The sequence below is a fragment of the Manduca sexta genome, chromosome 8, assembly GCF_014839805.1.
Source record: "Manduca sexta isolate Smith_Timp_Sample1 chromosome 8, JHU_Msex_v1.0, whole genome shotgun sequence".
Classification (NCBI taxonomy): domain Eukaryota; kingdom Metazoa; phylum Arthropoda; class Insecta; order Lepidoptera; family Sphingidae; genus Manduca; species Manduca sexta.
Window position 1 is genome coordinate 101864 of NC_051122.1, and position 22374 is coordinate 124237.

At 33.0% G+C, this 22374-nt stretch overlaps 1 protein-coding gene across 1 annotated transcript in view; it reads right to left on the reverse strand.

The window, feature by feature from the left end:
• Nucleotides 1-3756: 3756 nt before the first annotated feature.
• LOC119188634 (lachesin-like) overlaps nt 3757-22374 on the reverse strand; it is a 39256-nt gene continuing 20638 nt past the window's right edge. Inside the window, exons 2-8 of the mRNA XM_037436424.1 lie at nt 17343-17545; nt 12294-12422; nt 10259-10397; nt 7280-7437; nt 6735-6836; nt 5675-5737; nt 3757-4052 (exon numbers count right to left, since the gene is read on the reverse strand). Coding sequence (XP_037292321.1) covers nt 3832-4052; nt 5675-5737; nt 6735-6836; nt 7280-7437; nt 10259-10397; nt 12294-12422; nt 17343-17545 — 1015 coding nt within the window. The 3' untranslated portion in view covers nt 3757-3831. The remainder of the gene's footprint in view (nt 4053-5674; nt 5738-6734; nt 6837-7279; nt 7438-10258; nt 10398-12293; nt 12423-17342; nt 17546-22374) is intronic.

A 22374-nucleotide genomic window follows, 5' to 3' on the forward strand; every position in this document is an offset into this window, starting at 1 on the left:
GTTTTAGTTGGTATGCCGTGCGTTGTACATAGGTTAGGGACTCGGCCCGGCGGTCGCCTGAAGGTCGACATCAAATCCAGGCGGCGCAATGCCGGGTCGTAAGGCACGGTGACCCCAACATAACCGCTCAGTCGCCCCCCACGAAGGCTGAGCGGTAGTCATAAGACACTTTCTCCGCGAAAACAAAAAAGGCCTTACTCACCAATCTTGGCTAGTGCGGATTGGTAGACTGCATACACCTTCGAAATTCCTATAGAGAACTTCTCAGGTGTGTAGGTTTCCTCACGATGTTTTCCTCCACCTTTAAAGCAAGCGATTATTCACAAAGAACACACACATAATATTAGAAAATAGTGCATGCTGTGCCAACCTTTAAATAATTGTTACATTTGTGCAACTTAATTGTATTAGTTTTTATATTTAATTCATAAGTAATAGTGTAAACAATTGTTGATGGCCAAATAAATAAAAAGAAAGTCAGAGATGTGTGCCCTTGGGTTTTGAACCTGCGGACATTCGACTCGGCAGTCCGTTCCACAACCAACAAGGCTATCGTTTCGTAGTATCTTATTGAAATTCGGTTGCGTTGTTGACGGCGCCATAAATAATGTGACAAGGGTTATCCTTGTTATATTGTGTACGGGAAATTATGTTAATGATGTATATTGTTCGGCGAAATGTTAAAGAAGGTTCGCGAATATCCAAGTGTCCGAAGTTTTAATTGAAATACCGGGAGCCGCGTGAATGTGAAAATGAAATTTTGGAACTCGGCTGTTTTGTACCACGTGTGTTTATCTTTACATTATGTGTATCACGAAGGTTGAAGAGAGAAGGAGGTCACACATGGAAAAACTTAACTGAGAAATATATATTTTGATGAAAATTATGGTTCATATATTTTTAGTACCTCACTGAAAAAAAAATGTGCATTAGTTGGAGTTCATTAGTGATTGGAGACAACAAATTTGTAAAATCTATAAATGTTTATTTTGCTAGTTATAATAAAATGTTGATAGTAATTTGTGATTGAAACGGCTTTCAGAGTTTTGCTTTGTTTGTTAGTGATTATTGTGTATTGTGACATGTGATTCTTGTTTATTTGATAAATAAAGCATTGAAAATACTCTAAACGAACGTTGTATTATTTTATAATTTTAAATTCGAAGTCAATATAAAAATATATTAAGAAAAATAAAACCGATGACTTTCAAAACGAAATAAGTTAAAAGGTAATGATATTTTATGAGTGTAGGCCACTTTATTTCTGCCGCCTAATATAGGTAAGTTTATGTATCTATGTATGTATGTAGATTTCTAAAATACTTTATAATTTTCCATTTGTTTGTATTATGGAAGGCACTAAAGTTAAATAAGCGAATGATGAATTAAATCGAGTGAGCGTCTTCTGGAATCTGCCGCCCCTAAGAGGCTGCCGCCCATAGGCCTATACGGCCTATTTACAAATCCAGGACTGATGATAAGTACCATTGGGTTTTAACTATTTGGCGAAACGGATTAAACTGTGAAGGAGTGAAATCAAAGTCATACTATTTATAAATCGTCAGTTTATTCATATCCATATGTACAATTATTCGTGGCGTCCATAAATCAATCTTATCTAATTAAATACCTAAGTACCTGCAATATTTACATAACATTCCCCTAAAACTAAATAACGCTTATATTAAAATAATTTAGCCGTTTAGATTGTAGCGGTGGAAGCATAAATTAATTTTGAATGCATACACAGAGTTCGATGGCAGCGGTGCATAATTAAATGTGTTATTTTAGAACTTTTAATTACAATAGTTATTGTGACTCTTAAATTGATGAGCTAGTTGGTATTTAATTATTACAAACCATTCGTAAGTCGCACGTTCATATTTACTATTAAAGCCTGTTGCCTTACTAGGAAATAAAAAACCTGTTTTAGTACAAGCTTTTCGCTTTTTCATTTTTAATTGTCAGTGCACAAGAGATTAGTTCCATATATTATCACAATATGTTAGTCAGGCTAGGAAATCAAATCAAAGTAAATGATTGATGCATTAAAAATATTCATTCTAAATACTTTTTACATAATTCGTACATCCTTCAAACAAGCAGTTATGTATAAACAAACCAGCTAAGATAAAGAAGGAATAAGAAATAAAAAGTATCAACAAGACAACAGACCCCGCGTTCGAGAACTTAATTGAATTAAAATCAATTTGAAGACAGCTGCAGAGAACTCACAAGTTTACAAAGCGAAACTTAGTTTATTCCATTTAACATACTATGTACATTTATTTATACATTTATTGATATGCTTTAGATTAAGAGTAGATATTTTTGATGTGTTAATGTGTTAACATTAAGAGATTTTAATAAAACAAACTTTGAGAAAACTGTGAGTTTTGTTATTCTTTTTTTTTGGCATTTCAATGAAACATAATAATCATTATCAATAACAGTATTTGCTCTAGTGAGACCTTATGTACTACATGCGTTTAAAGGCTTTGGTATTATGTCAAGAATCGTTTATGCCTTTTTCGCTTTACAAGAATTCGCTCAAACTTAATAGGAAAATTTGGACTGGCTCACGATTACCTTTTTCTTTTTGTATTAATGTTGATTATTGCTTGAATTTAAATTAACTATATGCTTTTTCAATAAATCATCATAAATATAATCGATGTTAACTTTTAAGGGCAGTTCAGAAGTATCAATCGTTACATTAGTTTTCCTTCTCTTCTGCTCCACTATTCAATACAAACGGATATCAATCTTACTATATTTAAATAGAGAAGGAACCTAGCCAACATAAAATTACTTTCCAACACCAGAATTATGAATTAAATTCAATACGGAGCAGTATGTATCTTTACTTCTGATATAACTTAAATAAATTTAAATACAAATATAAAGGGAAGCTGTCACTGTTTTATAATTTTTATCAAATGAACCAAACAATAAAATGACAATGTAATTATAATATATATGTTTATAGTGAACAAAACTAACGATCGGAAGAATGTTGTTAAATTGAAATATTCTTAAATTAACTATTCTGTACAAAAGGACACTCAATTATTTGCACCAATCGGTAATACCATATTCAGAAACCTTTGGCATTTTATCACTAAATTCATGAGACCTTTGCGCTACAACTTATGCTAAACCAGCAATGTCTATTTACAAGAAGTTATTTTATACACCCTTATGACTAAAAATAAATTAATGCCTTTGGAATATTAGTAATCCAGTGATATCGCCATTTTGATGACAATACAAACTAACAGACTTATGTTTCACTCGAACAAGCTAGCGAAGTTGGCTCGTTACAGATTGCGCGAGTGAAATTAATCATTTTTATTGCCTAAGAACCTTCACAAACAGAGGCGTTAGGTCCGAATGAAAAAGTACTTCATTATTTCCTCAAGATTTACGACGTCGGACAGCCTGCCAAAATAGCCACACAAATATTAGGAATAAGTGTTGCCTTTAATTCAAATTCTAACGTGAGAACCTTTTATGAATTAGTCTTGGCGGAATATGCAACAATATTCTAATTGTTTCTTTCATAAATATTCATGTACGACAGCGCAAACCTTTAGATTTTGATATACAGGTAATAAAAGTTAAAAATATTATAATGAAATACATTTGTACAGCTATAAACTTAGACGGTACACAATGATTTTATGCAAAATATGAACAACGGTAATATCAAGTAGCCGACTTAGCATTCAACTTGACGCCTCTACTTGAAAGTTTTCTAATTTACTCATAGCAAATAAACATCTTAAAGTAATTTAAATTGACAGATTTTTAAAAAGCTTTTATAACTTATCATCTTGCACAATGGACGATAAATTTTATTATTTTATTCCTATAATTAATTGAATGTAATATATTAGAGCTAAAATTTATTATGTTACTTAACTGTGGTAGCAGTGAGATGATAGCGAGAAACGGAAGGGACAAGGCTTGGCCTCTGGAACCTGTTGAGTCCGCTGTAGGTAGCCAGTTATTGTCCAGCACAGACTGCTCGATAACATTTTGCATTGTATCTAAAGAAACAAATAAAATGTATTAGTTTGTGTATAGGATGATATTGCTAGGTGGCTTTTTATACTTGGCCAGCAGTTTTTGAAATGTCTGCATGCACTGTATTCTATATATACAATGGATTATGGAAATAATTCACCACGTGATATGTTAGTTATGTGTATGCTCTTAAAATCCTTCGCTATTTAATAATGATGTTTGAGACGTTTAATTTAAGATTTAAAGTCCTTCATACTCGACAGCATCGTCCTGAGTACAATCAAATGAATAAAATACACAAAAGGGTCTTTATCTAAATACAAAATGATCAAAAATTGTCAAGTTCCCCAATTCAACAGACGAGGGCGTGCGATCATGTGGTGAAGTAACATTTGGTGCGGCCATTGATATGTGGTTAATGGCATAAAATCTCAAAACCCTTCACGGTTCGGGATTTTTATAGTTAAGCATGGTAAGTAACTAAATTGATACTCTAACCGCCATATGCAATGAACGATCCCGATCGTTTTTTCGATGTAGCTTAAAATCCACCAATCCGAACAAATATTGTGTGACATGTTTACAAAAGACTTATTTTGATTGGTTCATTCTTGAAATCGGATTAAAGATTAGGATTCGGATCGTTTATTAAAAACGGTTGTAAGTCAATATTAGTAGGTCTTATTAGGCATTACTAATTTACAATTTATAAGTATTGAGGTTTTCCAGCTAAATAAATGCATGTATAGATACTATATAGTTCATACGCCATTATACGTAAAACATAAAGATAACTACAATAGAAAAATAATTATTTATTTACAACAACTTATTTTGTTGGTTTGAAATAAAGTAATATATGATCAAATTAATTAAAATTCTGGTAGTAAAACTCTATAAATTCAACTCATTACGTTGTTGTCCCTTCAAAATTAATCGAGATAATTAAAGCGGTTTGGTCGTTTTCAATTTAATTCGTCCATAAACCGATTCATCAGTCTATTCATCTTGATAATTAAAAAATAAATGATACTCATAAGTTGAAAAATGTAAAACATTTTTTATATGAAGTAGTTAAGAGAACGGGAAAAGGGATGTTTGTGTCACTTTAATGTCTTCTTTGAGTTACTTCCCCAACTACTGCGGGATGTTCAAGTGAATTTATTTTAACCTTTGTTCCTTTAATAGCTTTTTACTTTTATTTAATTTTCTACGTAACGTTTTTACCTATTGATAAAGTCTTTCATTCGTTTAATTTTGTTGTGTTATTTAATTGAATATATGTTATTAGGAGGATCATTATTTATGTTGTATTTTTACATATATTTTTTTTCACAAGCATCTTTACATTAATTATAATTTCGTCATCTATTGAACTAAATATTTCAGTACCAACATTTATCAAAATTTTATATTTATTTCTAGTTCGTCCTCTAATCAAAGTCTATTAGAATAGTAAAATAATAATAGTATTAAATTTCAACCCAAAAACTATCGCAGAAGTTAAGAAAGTCTAGAAAATACCCGAAAACCCAACAACGCAAAAAGTGGATCAGAAAAAGAGGCACACGATAATGCACCCGAAGAATAGTATCGAACAACATGAATTTTCTAGAAGAATTTAAAAGTGAAATATCGGGCTTACCGTACGTAGTCACATCTGGCGTGTAAAACTTTTGCTCAGCTGGTTGGAGTGGAACAACGTAACCTGCAGAAAATAACGTCGAATATCAATAGATAAATGTTTTCGAAGATAGCCATGACAATGCTAGTGGAACATAGCTTTATATAAAATTGATTTATCTTCTGGAAACTATTTCTGTAGGAACCTTTTTTATTTTACTTCTCTAAGCTGGGATTTTTCCAGACACTCATTAGTTTGAGGAAACTTTACACTAGAATACTTTCTAGAAACTTTACACGTGGAATATATCGCATTTGTATTTCATCGCGTTTCATGTCTAAGATGAAGACGATTCAATAATATAATTATTTACGCCCATTTATCATCATAGAATATTTAATTTACACTGATGAACAAATACCAAGAATAACAATATATTTATTACTATAACGTCACATTCTATTGAATAAATTGATATTCATGACTCTGATTAGTCCATATTTGGTTGTTTGAACAGATGAAGACAGCAAACATCATGTATTAACAACATACACAGACTAATCATCACAATGAGATGCATTAGGACGTTATGGAATTAATGATTTGATTGCTTCCTCTGTAACAATTGTAAGCTCTAGGGTGGGTTTATGTCTAGAGGCTAATATCTGTTATGCACAGGGGACGTAATTTTGTGAAGAATAGATGAAATATTGAAGACGAATCAACGATTATCTCGTCGGTATCGTTTATAGAAAATATTTTTATACTAATATTTGTTACATATATATACATAATCTTGATACGCTCGACTGAATTCTGTTGTATTTATGTGATTTTATACTTGTAAAGATTCTCATTTGGCAAGACCAGCATGAAATATATAACAAGGAAAAATATTTGCAGCAAAAACAATGTAATATATCGCTTGCTCACTATTACAAGGTCCTATATAAATTTTTACTTATATTGCAAAAACGAGGTAAAAATAATTATAACGATAAAAATTAGAAAAGACTAGCACTACCACTAGCAAAAGACAAAGATTGATTGGAACAGAGAAGTAATACTGTACTATACTTACGTGGCGGCGGTTCTGTGGTAGTCGGTGGTGGCGTCGTTGTTGTCGTTGTGGTCGTTGTAGTCGTAGTGGTTGTCGTTGTTGTCGTAGTCGTTATTTTTATTTCTGGTAAAAAATATTTTAGATGTACTTCCAGTTTATTAGCTTAGGTACCTGACCTACGAGAACTCCCAGTGCTAACTCCCTACTTTAAAATGTAGGCCGATGGGGGTGCATGTGCAAACTCCAGCGAATCCCGCAAAACTAATTTTTAGGTAAGAGTGTATTTTGAACATCAAGATATTTCTATAAAATTCAAAGCCTATATTCCAAAAATCATACCTTCAATTTTGTCTTATAAAAAGAATATCTAGCATTGTCTACCTACTAGTGTATATAATAATATCTTCACAAGATATTGTGTAGGACGAAGCACATTTAAACTCACGTAAAACGAGACTGATTTTTATTAAGACGGTAGGTACAGAACACGTCGGGTCGCACTACTCTCGACTCCTTTATAAATATTTCTATACATTATAAATTATAGGTACGTATATACCACTTACCATATACTCTTAAATGTCCTTCTGCTTTCCCCATAGTATTAGCAGACACGCAGGTGTATGTCCCCGGGTCTTTGTCTTCAGAAGTGAAGCTATTTATAGTGAGTATAGTACGGAGTTGGTACTGAGAGATTCTGTCTTCGGATATGTCGAGCTTGCCACTAAAACAAAATTGGATTTAGAAGTATTGTAAACAGTATCATTATTTTTAAAAGTTTGAACTGGTTCGTCGTGTGGATATCGAAATGGGTATTACTAGATTTGTTTTTTGAGTGATTGTCGAATTTCATTTCACATAAATGCCTAATAGTATGTCGGTATATAGATTTTGAATTTAGTCTAGTACTAAATTGATTATTTTTTTCCCACCTGGTATTAAGTGATGCTCACAGCCCGCTGTATAATGCTGCACCTGTATAATGTCAGCAGCAAATTTACAAAATAATTGTAAATTCGCTGCTGACATTATATAAAAGGAATAGGAATTAGGGAAGGATGGTGAGGAGAGAGGGGCTCATTTTGGCGTGTGGATATCTAATTTATAAACGATATAGTTATGTACCATCCAAATTTACCAAAACAAGTATCAGTTGAATATAAAGCATTATGCCATCAATCTTTCCATCCATATCGAACTAAATCTTTGTATTATATGGCGATACCTTAATAGAAAAACGTAATAAATAAATAAAGAGCCCAACCGATTTACAGGCCGGGCCAATATTGAAGGAAATAAGTTGGAAATAAAGATTCTATTAGAGTCGGCCATTTATCATATCAAATGTAAGAGACGTCACCGGTGTTCCCTAAAAAATTGCCTTCGGACCTCGATCACAAGATTTATGTTGCATGAGAATGTACTTAAGAATTATGAAAGACTGGCTTATGGGCGACAGTAACCGCTCTCCATGCTCCGGGCTTAGATCTTAATTTAGCTGACATGACATAACGGGACATAAGTCCCTATATGGGTTGGGCCTTTGCTCATGTCGGCCCAAATGCTAGTGAATTTATAGAGTAGATAGTCTGGTGTTAGAATTCTCGATGAGATTTTATGAAGGATATTCGATGTAATACAAAATGTAGAACATAGGTATGACGAAGTATCTAAAATAATTCACTATTGTAATCATGATATTTTTATTAGTGAGTAAGAAATTATGTTTACTACAAATTTAGAGAATAACTATATTCTAAGCAATATTTGTTATGACTGATGATTCTTTATTGTGGTATTTTAATTATTTTTAAAAGTATTATAGCTGACGTAATGGAAGATTTAAAAAAATAATTAAAGCTAAAAATATCCAACTGTTTATGTTTTTATGCGTCACAAACAGAATGAGGTCGAGATTAGGTAAATAAAGTCATAAAGAACGTCCAAAGTATAATAGGTTAGCTGAAATTGTACACGTTCCAGTCAAAACTCTTTATTAGTCAAAACGAGCTTGGCCTATTAAAAAGTAATTAAAACTTGCGACATCATGTTTATTAGTCTCTCTTAAAATTAGTAAAATGTAAGTATAAATCTGAAAAATGAATACCCCTTTATCTATAATGTAATAAAATGTAGAAACTATTGAGAAAGACATGTGCTTTGCGATAGTTAAAGTACCGCTGTATGATAACGTTTTGATTTATTACAGATACAGATAGTTTGGATTGTAAAAACAACAGCGAATTGAGCTGGCATAAGGTACACAACTGCTGGCGAGAGATAAGGTGGCACAGAATAAAATTATTTTCTTAAATGTTAAATATAAAACTACAATTAACAATTTAAAAAAAAAAAAAAATTGCCAAACCAGAAATATTTTAAATAAAAACTATGTAACATTTTTCTCCACTATCCCCACCAATTTAGGATAGACGGAATACACTTATATACATAATATAATTGTGTTACAGAACCCATTTGGCACAGTTTTTACCATCGGTAAGTTTCTCTAACTCAAACATCGCTCAAATAAAAAAAAAACAGACATCACGCATTTATCCTGAAGGGATATGCAACCAGGGCACCCTTTTTCGCCTAGGGTGCTCCGTCCTATAATGTGATAGGGGGCGAGCCTATCGCCATATCGAGCACAAATTCCAGACTCCGGCTGATACTGAGTAGAAAAACTCAAATTTCACTTTGCCCGATCCGGGGTTCGAAGCCAGGAACTCAGAGCCCTGCCGTACTGCGCATGCATTACAACCAGGCCACTGAGACAGTCCTTCAAATTAAAATTGATGTAAGGTGAACTTGCAAGTGTTCTTGATGCGGAGTCGAACCCAAGTTCCCCGACTGCCCAGTCTATGAACCAATATACAGTGACAATTCATTAGACTAGGTACAATCAAAATCAGACGTTATTAAAAAACACAGACTATAAAAAACACGTTATAACTGTAACATGTTAAGATATTTTAGAATAGAGTTTGACCACGACCCAGTATTTTAATGGTTTTTAAATGTGCTGCGCTTTAGAGTGGTGTAAACAACATTTGTTAAATCCTTCTTTTACTCTGTTCTAAAAAAATATCGTATACAGTCAGCCACGAAAATAATTTAAAACTTCGAATTGCCCTTTGCCCTTATAATGTCTTTCACTGAAATAATGTAAAAAGGGTTTATTTTCCTCACTGGAATAAGTAAGTAGATGATTTAAAAATTGTTAAGCTAATTTCGTCAGTATGTATCAATAATACTAAGGAAGTAAAATGTAATGATAATTATTTATGAAATACAAAACGGATTGATACATAACGGACTATGTCGTACATTTCATTTGAACATTTCGTGCTGAAGTAATCATTGTAATTATTAATTATTTTGCTTTTATGCTATTACAATTCTGTTGGTATGTATACATTTATGCAAATGTACTATTTCATAAAGCATTTGAGATTATTCCATTAGTCATTAAACATTTCTCTACTTGCGCCTCTATCTACCCCCCTTTGGTGATAAGAACGACAAGATATGAAAACACTCACCTTGACAAAATCATCTGCTCTCCATCTTTCAGCCAATATGTGATAGGTTGAGGATATGCTTCTACAAAGCACTCTAACTTGGCCTGTGTTCCGCTTGGAACACCTATCAGCTGTGTCGCAACCAAAATTGATGGCGGAACTGCAAACAAATAAAAATCCTATAAAAGACTCAACAAACAAGAATTGGACTCGCGCAACGAGGGTTCTGAACAAACTACCTGATTTTTTGTTATTAAAGTACTTATTTACGGTTTTCAGATTTTTCCCTTTACATGTGCTGAATGATATATTCTTTTGGTAAATGTTATGATTTTAGGTTACTGGAAGTACTCTATAGGAGATCTTTGTGAAATCCCAGAATATGCAGCATAAACGGTTACATCTTTGGGTTGGCATACGCTTAATTTTTATAGTTGAAAGAGATCGTAGACTTAAGTATTTTGATAGATTGATTCCCTTACACGTTTCTGTCGAAAAGAGTTTTGGTAGACAGACAGACGGACAATAAAATGATCCTATAAAGGTTTCTTTTGAGGTACGAAACCCTAAAAATATCAGTCCTGTATTAAATACTATCCCGCCGATAGGTTTGAGACCGTTTTATTCCGTTTTAAGGTGGTAGCTCAAGGTCCATTTTCATACATTTTGTTTCGGCTTTAATCTGGGTAACTAAACAAGTATTGGCAAGTAAAGAATTTAAATTCACGTCTAGTTAGTGATTAGTTCTCGCAGTTGAAGAAAAACGTAAAATAATTAATAATCATGGATATTTCGGCCTTTAAAATTTAATATGACGAAATTTTAAAGGCAGAAATATCCATGATTATTAATTATTTTACATTTTTCTTTCAACTGCGAGAACTAATCACTAACTAGACGTGAATTTAAATTCTTTACTTGCCAATACTTGTTTAGTTACCCAGATTAAAGCCGAAACAAAATGTATAAAAATGGACCTTGAGGTATCGCCTTAATATTATGTGTATTAGCGTGCTTAAAGAGCGTTCGAAATTCTTACGGTGAATGTTTAAGATACTCATAAGGTTTCCTTTCACCCTTAAATCAAATGATAATGTCAACATACTTAGCAAATTTTCAATAGCACTATTATTATAATACACATAATTAATGTCAAATGTTAAATAGAACTCATTTAAAAACTACGGCCTTGGAACTTTACCAGCACACAATAGAGATGTTCCCTTTACCTTTAATATTGGGACAAGCAGATATGAAGAAGTAATTAGGGAGGCCGACATAATTTACCACGCCTATCGCTAGGCGACAGTTATCAGACTACATCTTCGACCATTAAGAGTAACGAATTACTACCGTGCCTTAAAATACATATTATAAGACACAACATAAATAGGTAGATCACCTATTTGCTGTTCGTTATTTTATTTTAAAACAACATGAGCGTAGGTAGATCACCTGTTATGCATTTAGGTGTAAAATGAGATCTTGATTAATTGTTTAATATAAGTCATTTTGAGATAACGCCTTTGAAGCCCGTTGTCGAGTCGCCTCATCAAATTACAGTTTAAGTATCGCAGGTCGTCGCTCTGTCTAGCCAGGGGACGCAGTACTATATTAACTTTGTTCATTATAGAACAGGTTTTAAACAGCTATCGATTTTTGGGATATTTTTAGGTTTCGTTAATGTGCTTTATTATTGGTATATAAGATATTTATTTTAATACTACGACGTGACCTAGGACACGTGTTCATTCAAAGAATATAACCTAACTTTCAGTTTTTTTTTACAGCATGTCTGTCTATCAAATATGTATTTTTGGTATTGTCTCTTAATGCTTAGCACTTAATTGAATTGCATAAAACATAATTTTTTACTCTGCAAATTTGCTTATAGAATACATTGTTTAAAAATGCCAACGGAACTATTAAACTGAAAAATTCTACCTTCCAGACCGTTGCAGGTGTTGTGAATAGCAAAAATACACTTGTAAGTTGTTTGTTACCGTATTCAACGCAAGTAGCATATAATTAAAAAAGACCAGTATAAAATACTCACAGTTAACATTGAGCATGATCCTCTTGCTGACAGAGGGCGGCACGTCGTTGGAAGCGATGCAGAGGTACGCGCCCATCTGCCTGCGTTCCACTTTGCTCAGGTTCAGGTTGGGTCCAGTGAACATGTCCACTGAGAGAAACACTTTATTGTTAATATTAAACGACTTATATTTCGTTGGCTATTATTTTAATGCTAATACTATTCCCTCAAAAGATACTAGAAGTTGATAACTATTTGCAGTGGTTTTGGAAAAATAGTGTATCCTATTTGTAATATTGTGGCATTTCGATATATTGTTTAAGAATTTATCATCTGTCTCTGTGACTTTAATTAATTCACATAGAAAAACAAACTAGAAGGAATGAACAGCATACATAATTATATTTTGTTGTAATTCTATCCATATTTAGGATATGATAAAAATGATAGGAACAGATAAAGAAGTGAGCCATTATATTTTTAAGTAACCCGAATTTCAATGCGTATCTGAAAAATATCATATTTTGATATGTACTACGCCTATTTTCTTTGACAAATTCAATGATATGGTTACCAGAAGAACAACGAAGCAAAAAACAACATTAACGTCAACCAATGTTGATATAGATGAAAAATGAAAGTTAATACGTCACAGGAAAAATGATTTTCAGTTGGCAAAAAATACATGTGACAAAATAAGGATCGGCCGCTGACAAAGAGAAATTAAAGTATACTAAAGTTACAAAGAGCTGGCGCCACCCCTTAGTACATCGAAACTGTCATGAGCATTTGTAAAAACAAAGCTTTCGGCTCACACAAACAATTAGTTTATGAATATTTATAGTCTGGAATACTAGTTAGTGGAGTAAATTAATAAAACCTTAATTCCTTTTGATTGGAAAGTTAAGACTGTTCAAATTTCTTTTATTCCTTTGATTGAAATAGTTGGAAAAAGACTTGAGTAGTTTGTTTCACCTAATACAATTTTAGGTTTAGAGACGTACTATTCAAAGGACAAATGCAATATTGGAGAAAACTCAATACAATTTGCGCTCCATGTTACAACAACTTTATATATAACCGTTGAGATGTAACGAATGTGAGAGATAAAATACTTATTTTTCCACAAGAAAAAAACAATTTAGAAATCTCAAGCAGCTTTTCATGACTGTGATATTGTAAGACAGATTTTCACTTTTCAATATGTTTAATATAACTAGAAGGCAGCCTGCACCACAATCAAAGACGTAAGATCTTAGACAGTTCTGTTGATTAGAATTCTGGGTCCTAACAAGGGATTTGGGGGCAAATACCTCTTGTTTAATAGGTTCCGTAAAGGCAAGGTACGTCTCCAGGTGTTACAATTGGAATAACTTAAATATATCTACGTAGTTTCCATAATTTTCATTTTATCATCACAACCGCAACTTGGAATTGGACCACATTTCGAGACAAGGGTCGTAAAGCTCTTTCATAGCCGACAAGCGTAGGAGAACAGATTTATCTTACGGTATTAAATGTTAGTGTTTTGGTGCTCGACCAATATTGTTATTGAATTTCTGGTAAATTTCGAATGCAGTATTGAACTTGTGAAAATGAATGAACGAATGAAACACTTTATTGTATACACCAAATATAGAATACAGAATCGCTAAAAGCGATCTCTTCCAGACAACCTAATATATAAAGAGATTTATATTTATAACGAGCTAAAGAAGGGGTGTAGACTGAACAATTCACTTGATAGAGGTATTTGGTATTGGTTTCTTATTTAAACTTGTAATGTAATGAAATAATTAAGCATTGTAATATTGTTGATCTCTCTGTTTTTTTTTCTATACAACTTTTTTAATTTTAATAGTATTAGCTTTTGCTCGCGGCTTAGCCCGAGCGCAAGAGTTTTCCGTGATAAAAGTCTCGATATACATATATTGCCCAGGGATAAAAAGCCTGTATCCTCACCAGGGTCTCAATCTCCATGTCAAATTCCATCGAAATCCGTTAAGTAGATTTTAAGTTTATCGTGTTCAGACAGACACTAAAACTTTCGAAGACTTTGCAGCTTTCATGGTCACGGGGGGGGGGGGACTGACCAAAACCCCCGTGACCATGAAGGCTGCAAAGTCTTCGAAACGTCGGGAGAAAATAAAACACTAATTACCGCGATAGAATCCGAAAATTAGTTTAATTTCAAAGGATTTTATGTTTTCAAAATGTAGAATACCAACCTACCTGAAAGTCTGAAAGGATATAGACGGTGAAAATGGTTATCAAGGTTTCACTTACCTAAGTGTAAAATATTTCATCTCAAAGATACAGAAAGTTAAGTTATAAAATAAATCATGCCATCCGATGTTACATATTTTGTCGGTACCAAGATGATCAGGCGTCTTACCTTGAGAAAGATCAACCATATATTTTGTTATATTTTGTGTGAAACGTAGTCTCAGCAAGAATACGCAGTCGAAAGTTCGGTGGCTTTTAAATAAATCTATCACACCATTCAAAACTCAGTTTCTTCATTTCTATTATTATTATTTTATTCGAGCACAGCAAAATGACTGACTGACCACTGCACCTGATGGTAAGTAAAGAGAGGTCCAATAGAACGATTACCCTGCGGCCAACGGTCTGTTGGAACCGTTGTTGTTTGCAATTATTGAAAACGAAACGGAAATAATCATGACAAAGGAATATATTAATCAGTAAATTGCTTACTGAATTCTGATGACAAAATAACTAAATAGAAACGGCAATTAATTTACGCTTTTTCTCGTTCAAAGTGATTTCTTACTGATGAATGAAATTATTGTGTAACCATTAAGGAAAATTAAATAAAATATTCGTGACATATCGGAGAAGCCGCATGATTGAGCCTCTTCAGCTGCTTTTTTCATTGAATTGTTGTTTTCCAGAAAACCATAGCACAAAAACCCCGTACAACTGCCGTCGACAATGCCGTAAAAAGGGCGTATGCTAACAGTATAATTTTATTTTTAAATTTCTTTTGTTACATAATTAACAACATTTGGACCACCAAGCTTTGCTTGATTTATTATTACTATCAATAGTATTTGTTACTATAAAGTAGTTCTCATATCATAATCATTAGCCGCAGGATGTCCATTGCTGAACATGAGCCTCCTCCTAAGATTTCCAGATCGACTTATTGGAAGCGGCCCGCATCCAGCACCTCCTGCGAATTTCATTAGATCAACTGTCCACCTCGTGGGTAAACTCCGACGCTGCGCTTGTCAGTAATTCGTGTCTCTCACTTCAGAACCTTAACCACGAAAGCTGCAAAGTCTTCAAAACGTCGTGAGCAAACTACACTATAAAGAACCGTGATAAAATTCGTAAAATAGTATTATTTCATGGCTAACCTTCGCGTAAACATAAAAAATTATAAAACATTTATTTTTTAATTTTAGGAATTTCTATTCTCACGGTTAATTTGTCATCACACTACTTACAATAACAGGCTTGGTGGTTTAGTTTTACTTCTTTAGCTTCTCAGGATTTGTTTTAAAAAAGGTATTTAGAAACTGTTTTCATGTTTCAAGATTATCTTCCTAAGTTTTAACCTCAGCAGTTGAAAATTTACTCCCTTCATATGCTTCGACCCCTGCATTAATTATAAAAATATACCTCTCTCATGTTCATTCTCAAGTTTTATAATATTAGATCATTTAGGTTTAATATAAAAAAAGCGTATACTTTATTTATTTATTCATAGTCTTAAATATATAAAATTTCCATACCTAATTTCATCGTAATCAAGTCAGCTATTTAGTTTTTACTTTTTTTATCTCCCTTAGTAAAGGGTTCATAAATCAAATAATAACTAACAGTCTTACTTATAAAAAATTCGCAAAGCTATGCTTAGTTAAAACACAAATTTACTCGATCAGTTGTAAGTCAAAGTTGGCCATCTTGCCTCTTAATAGGGTTTAAAATAACAACCGGTGATGTTTTTGAAAGCTATTTAAGCAATTCTTAACCACCTCTTAACGCTAAAATAAATTTATAAGTAAGACTGTAGGATGTCATAATTACCGCCTTTCACCCCTTTCATTTAGGAATTAATAAAACGTTGAATGTCTCATATTTATTTACAGGGTTTCAGATATTCCCATACCAAATTATATTACATATAGTTCGGCGGTTCAGTTTCCATTCCATTTACCCACCCTTTTTGGGGGGTGATAAACAAAGACAGTAAGTACCTATTTTCCGAGAAATCAATCAGATAGAAATCTATATATTTATATACAAGGTAATGAAGTTCATGAGATGGATTTTTGTTCTCATACAAAATACACAAATGAATGTTTTTGTCTCACTGAACGTGATTTTTGATTTTGCCATAATGTTATTCGTATGGGGTTCTTAAAATAAAGAATATTTAATAAAATATAAATAAAAGACCTTATAATAAAGAACTCAAGAAAATGCTGCCATTGTAAAGTATCAAGAAATTAGAATAAAGAAAAAGTTTGAACGTCTAAAGAATGAAATTGAACGTGATTTAGGACAGAAAATTGTTCTAGAATCTTATCCATTTAAAATCTAAAAGAATTGTGGCTTGCTTTGAAATCGTATTTTCAACAGATCTCATTTCATTTTTGTATTATTAAAATAAACGACCAGAGGATACTATTGTTATCTATTTGGATATCCTTATGTAATAGGTATAAAACAAATCCTCCACCGTGTCTGTCTGAATACAATGAACTCAAAACTACGAATGAGTTTAGATGAAGTTTGACATGGACAGTTTAACATCCTGGGAAAGGCTAGGCTATTTTTTATCCCGGAAAAATAATAAACAGGACTTTAAGTTATGATCACAATAATCTCCTCCTAGCCGAATTTCGACCACGGCGGCCAATCTCAACGGAGATCAGTCAGGTACCCAGGATGTATTATAGTGCACAAGTGTTTGCGCAATACACAGGTACACTCTCGGTTCCTTCACTCTCGTAGTTCGGTGAGCCGACATTACCGGAGAGAGATCAGGCGCAGGACCAACAAAACACAATGATCACAATAAAACCGTGTGCCACTTACCTTTCCTAAGTTCCCCCGCTTCGTTCCTCAACTGTATATTAGTGCCGTCTTCTCGCCGCCACAGTATGCGCGGCAGTGGTCTTCCCTTCGCCTTGCAAGAGAGACTTGTATCTTGACCCTCGCGTGCGACCAGATCTCCACTGGTTCCCTCATCCAGGATATTTGGAGGCACTATTACAAATGAAATAAAAATGAGGATTAGGCTTAAAGTGTATTGAGGGAGACTCCCTACTCCTTATTAACAGCATTATTGATAGCGACTGCTAATTTATTATTTTCTACTTCCTTCCTTTTCTCTTCTCAATAATCTCTATCTCTTCTTTGAGAAATCTTCAAGTTGATAATGCCAGAGGATTTAATGTATCTGAATATTATAAGAGAACCTTATAGCAATAATTATTTTCAAGGCAACTATGAAGTTGTAACAACGTCAATATTTAAGTATTATCTTTATGATGATATAATTGGTTGATATAAATTACAAATCAGGAGATATAAACAATCACGCATCAACATAACCTTTATTGTATAAAATTAGGAAGTACTTAAGAATATTTCATCTTATCAAGACCTCTGCTAATCAGTCCTTCAAATTTCCCTAGGTATTTTGTTAAGGCGAGATGAAAAAATCCACACTGAAAAGGTTCTGAATATTCCAAAAGCAAAGATAAATCTGTTTTGGCAGTCGCTACCTGCTTTATATTTATTCAGTTAGATTCAAGGAATTACTCGCTCCGAGTGTTAAGTAAGCAGGCTTTGCTTGAGCAAACCAAATTTAATTTCATATAAAATAAAGAAATTTAATAGAAAACGACCCCAAAAAAAGGGAATTTATGTACCTGCCGGGATATTCGCGGGTCGAGGGAATAAATTTCCAACGGGAAATAACGTCTACTTATTCGTTTTTCTCTCTCATTGGCCGCTTTACATAAATCTCATGCGGTGAAAATATTTAATAAAAATATTTTATTTACATTTCTGGAACTGGGATTGTGGGACGTTTATGAGATTTGCTTGTTTGAGTTATAATTACGTAACGCGTAGACTGAATACGTGCACGATCGTCTTCGTTCAAATTACACGTAACGTACTGAATCCGACGGTGTATTGTTGTCATTGGAAATTAACCTACAGAGCAGTATTTCTCAATATCAGCGAACAACCCCTTGTGGGTTTTGGAAGCTTTCAGGGGGGCGCTAACGGGTCTAGTGAAAACTTGGCGATGAAATAATAATATTATGTGTAATTAAGAATACGACTCATACAAAACACTAGTTAAAATAAAATAATTTCAATGAGAAGAGATAACGAAATAAGTTTGAGAACCTATGCTTAAGAGCTTGAATAATAAGATGGCTAAAGAAATAATTGTGATTTTGGCATTAGAGCAGAAAAATTAAAACACACCAGTACTACACAGTCTTGCACGTGATAACATACTGCTTGTATTTGAATTAGGGAGTAACATATTAGGTATTTTATATTTGGAGAAATTGCAGATGACTATAATCTTATCTACATAATATTATACCCAGAACTTTTAAAAATATAATTTTAAAATCGATTATAAAGGTGGGAATAATGACACCAATTTAGATTTCACTAAATAATGATTTGTTTGAAGACAATGAAATGAGTGGGAAATTCCGACGAAGATAAATTCAAAGATTGTTTGTACAGATGTTTGGTACTCTTTGATACGTATTTTCTTTGTGGCATCCATCCGAAGTGTCGCCATTTATTTCGCTAAGTAAAAATAACGAATTGAGAAAGAAAGCAAAAACGCCGGTATCTCTGCTCATTACTATTTATTTATGAGACTTGTAGAGATATTTGGGTTAAATGGAAAGCGTACCATATACTGGATTTACTGTAACAAGCAGAATAAATAAAAGAAGGCATATCATTAATAATAGATTGAACCGCTTCAAAGCATGGAAAAGAAAACTATTTATACGAAACAAAACTATTGAATACACTGGCCACGCTAGAGAAGGATACTAAATTAGATGAACACGATAAAGTATGAATAAACTTGGCATATGGCTTGCTATGAAATGACATCAAAGACACGTGTTCTAAATAAGATTTTCAGTAACATAATGAACGTATTAATCTTTGTTAGGAATTGTACTGAAATAGCTTTTGTTTATAATTTTTTGTTGTGGTGATAAATTTATAGGAAAGAATTTTGGAAAGTAGGTATTAGGTACTTATTTTAATTAATTTTTGTATAATTTTAAATCAATGGAAGCTTTGCGTAATTTAGTCAGTAAAGAATTGTAGTAAACGCTTGGAAGTTACATAAACCACCAAAAATAATGATACATGATGTACAAAATTATTATTCGTTTAATTGTTTATAGCAACAATACATCAATTGACTGGACATACAAACACAAATCATGACATAACAATTCCGATATTTGTTCCCTACACTGATTTTAAATTCAAATCGCACATAATGATTATAATTAACTATATTTCATGTTGTTTTTGTTCACTATCCTTTATTTATATTTATTTATTTAAGAACTTTTATCGCATACTTTATTTACATCTATAAATTTACATACATCAAGCACCATTTGCTAATTTAGTTTTGAGAAATTATGAGCGCTTTTAAAGTAATAAGTGTTCGAAACATGAAAATTATTTCACCCGTCTATACTTTTATATTATTACGAGAAAGCCTAACCGTGTAACTAAAATAACAACTGTGTGTTTTATGTTCATTAGACTTGCTAGGTGTTGTATTAAATTATTCTACATATATGAATTACAATAGGCTTAGTATGTATTGATTGACGATACAAATAGACTTACCCTAGATTAGAATTATATTCCGTACATTCCAGCACAGTTTCTATAGTGTTAATGGTAAATTTAAATAAATTATGAGGGCCTATGAATCTACCAATAGATATGGAGCATGCTAAGGATCTATATTTGAGCGAAAAGGGAAGGAAAATGATGACAAATCCTAAAAAAGAGACTATTGCATTGTTTGCTTTTAGACTGCATAGATTTAAGCTATATCATTTTTAATAAATAAATAAGTTCGAACGAATTGGCTTTAGTCTCTTCGCAATATCTCACGAAGATTTGCAGGAGAGTAATAGCTCAATAAAGATAAAGGGACGTTAGACCGGAATCCATATAAAATATAAAATTAGTTAAGGAGTCATTTCATAAAAGAGCTATGCCTAACAGTGAGTATGTATACTTGCATATTTCCTCAATATATATGAATCACTGTGTAATAAAAGCCAACCTCATCATATAACAGGTTTCAAAGCCGTAGAAAATTTAAATAAAAACAAGGTTCGAAAAGCCAAAGCATTTGGCGAATCAACCGATAAAACGAATCAAAACCTCGCAACTATCACTTTGGAATTCACGGACAAATGTGCGAACTGTAAATCACCAGTGGCGTTTCCGAACAAAACAGTTCATGCAATACGTAGCGGACGTGAGAGTATGCTGGGACGTGCCGCGGGTCCCGGTGCCAACTCTCAATGAACCTCTCCAGAGTGCCCAGTATAGCATAGCGTTTATTAAAACTTTTTGCTGTTAGGCGTTTCGCTATGTTTTGTTATTGCTTAAAGAACATGCATGTGATATTGGTATTTGTCGTGATTTTGTAACCATGATTAGTGTCCAGGTTCTAGAATTGTCTGTGTTATATTTATCATAAAAGCGATGAAGAGATCCCAGACTGTTTTATGTGAGGGACGACTATCATAAACAACATGAACCTGTAAAAGTGAATTTATTCTCGTAAATAACTTCCAGAAACCGCTTGTATGAGTATAAAAATATTTGACATTACTTAGATTTATAACATTGGACAAAAGATACTCCCGCTAGACAAAGCGGGAATGTAATAAATACTGATTATATCTGTACCAACATTATATTAGAAATGGGATGTCAGATCGGCTGCCAGCCAAATAGGTCGATGACACTGTAACAGGTAAGGGCTGGGAGGATTTATCTTTAAATCCTGGCACGGAGGCCACAAATCCATATTTCGCAGTCATAAGGCTGATGTTACAAGGAAAAATTCTTATCGTACTCTTTGTTGGCCATAAGCGGTAGGAAAATGCTTCAGTAAACGGATATTCCTTGTTGTGGATACGGGATCGTAATGGTCTAACAAACAGCATTTCCTCGTACGTTTTGTATTTTGTTTTTTCTGCTTTGGAAATTTTTGTGTTACCATTGTTATTTATGTCATAGTCAGATTGTGTTTTCATTTTTTTGTGTTCATATTCCAAAATATCGAGTGTTTTTAATCCAAGTATTAAAACGTCAATAGGAAGCTTGCACGTGTGCTTGAATGACAGGGTTTGAACCAAAAATTGACAGCGTCCGTGGTTACTGGATTGAAATTCCTGTAACACGGTAATCTGTCTATTGTGGTTAAAATGGCTGCAATTATGAAGTCGCATGAGAAACCTTATCGGTTAATGGTTAAAGCACTAAATAATTCTGCCACGGACGATGCAGCACATCGAATTTGTCAAAAGAGTTTCATTGTTTCTAGACTTGATTCATGTTATTATTGAATTGAAAAGTTTCGTTTGTATTAATTCTTGAGCTTATTGAAAACACTGACGATGAAGCATTTTAATTAAAGTACACGTCAAAGGTACCTATTTGTATTTTCTATAGCAATTGTCAAGAATTATTAACCTTCAGTATATATTTAAATTGAAATAAATTTCGTATAACATTTTTAGCATAAAATTGGGTCGCATGAAATATTTAATCAAATGTTATATTTGAACTGATTATATTTATTACTTCGTAAATGAAAAGGCGACTTAAAATTCGCATCAAAATAGTTTTAGTTGGACCCTGTTTACGATCTGATGAATCAATTGCGTCCATGAAGTTTTCAGTATCAGTCTCACAGACTCTTATCGTGCAGTGACAACTTCTTGTTTTCAAGAAAACATGAAATTCAATTTATACACTGACAATTTCATTTTCTTTCATACAACTCTACGATTTTAAAGTCTTTAAT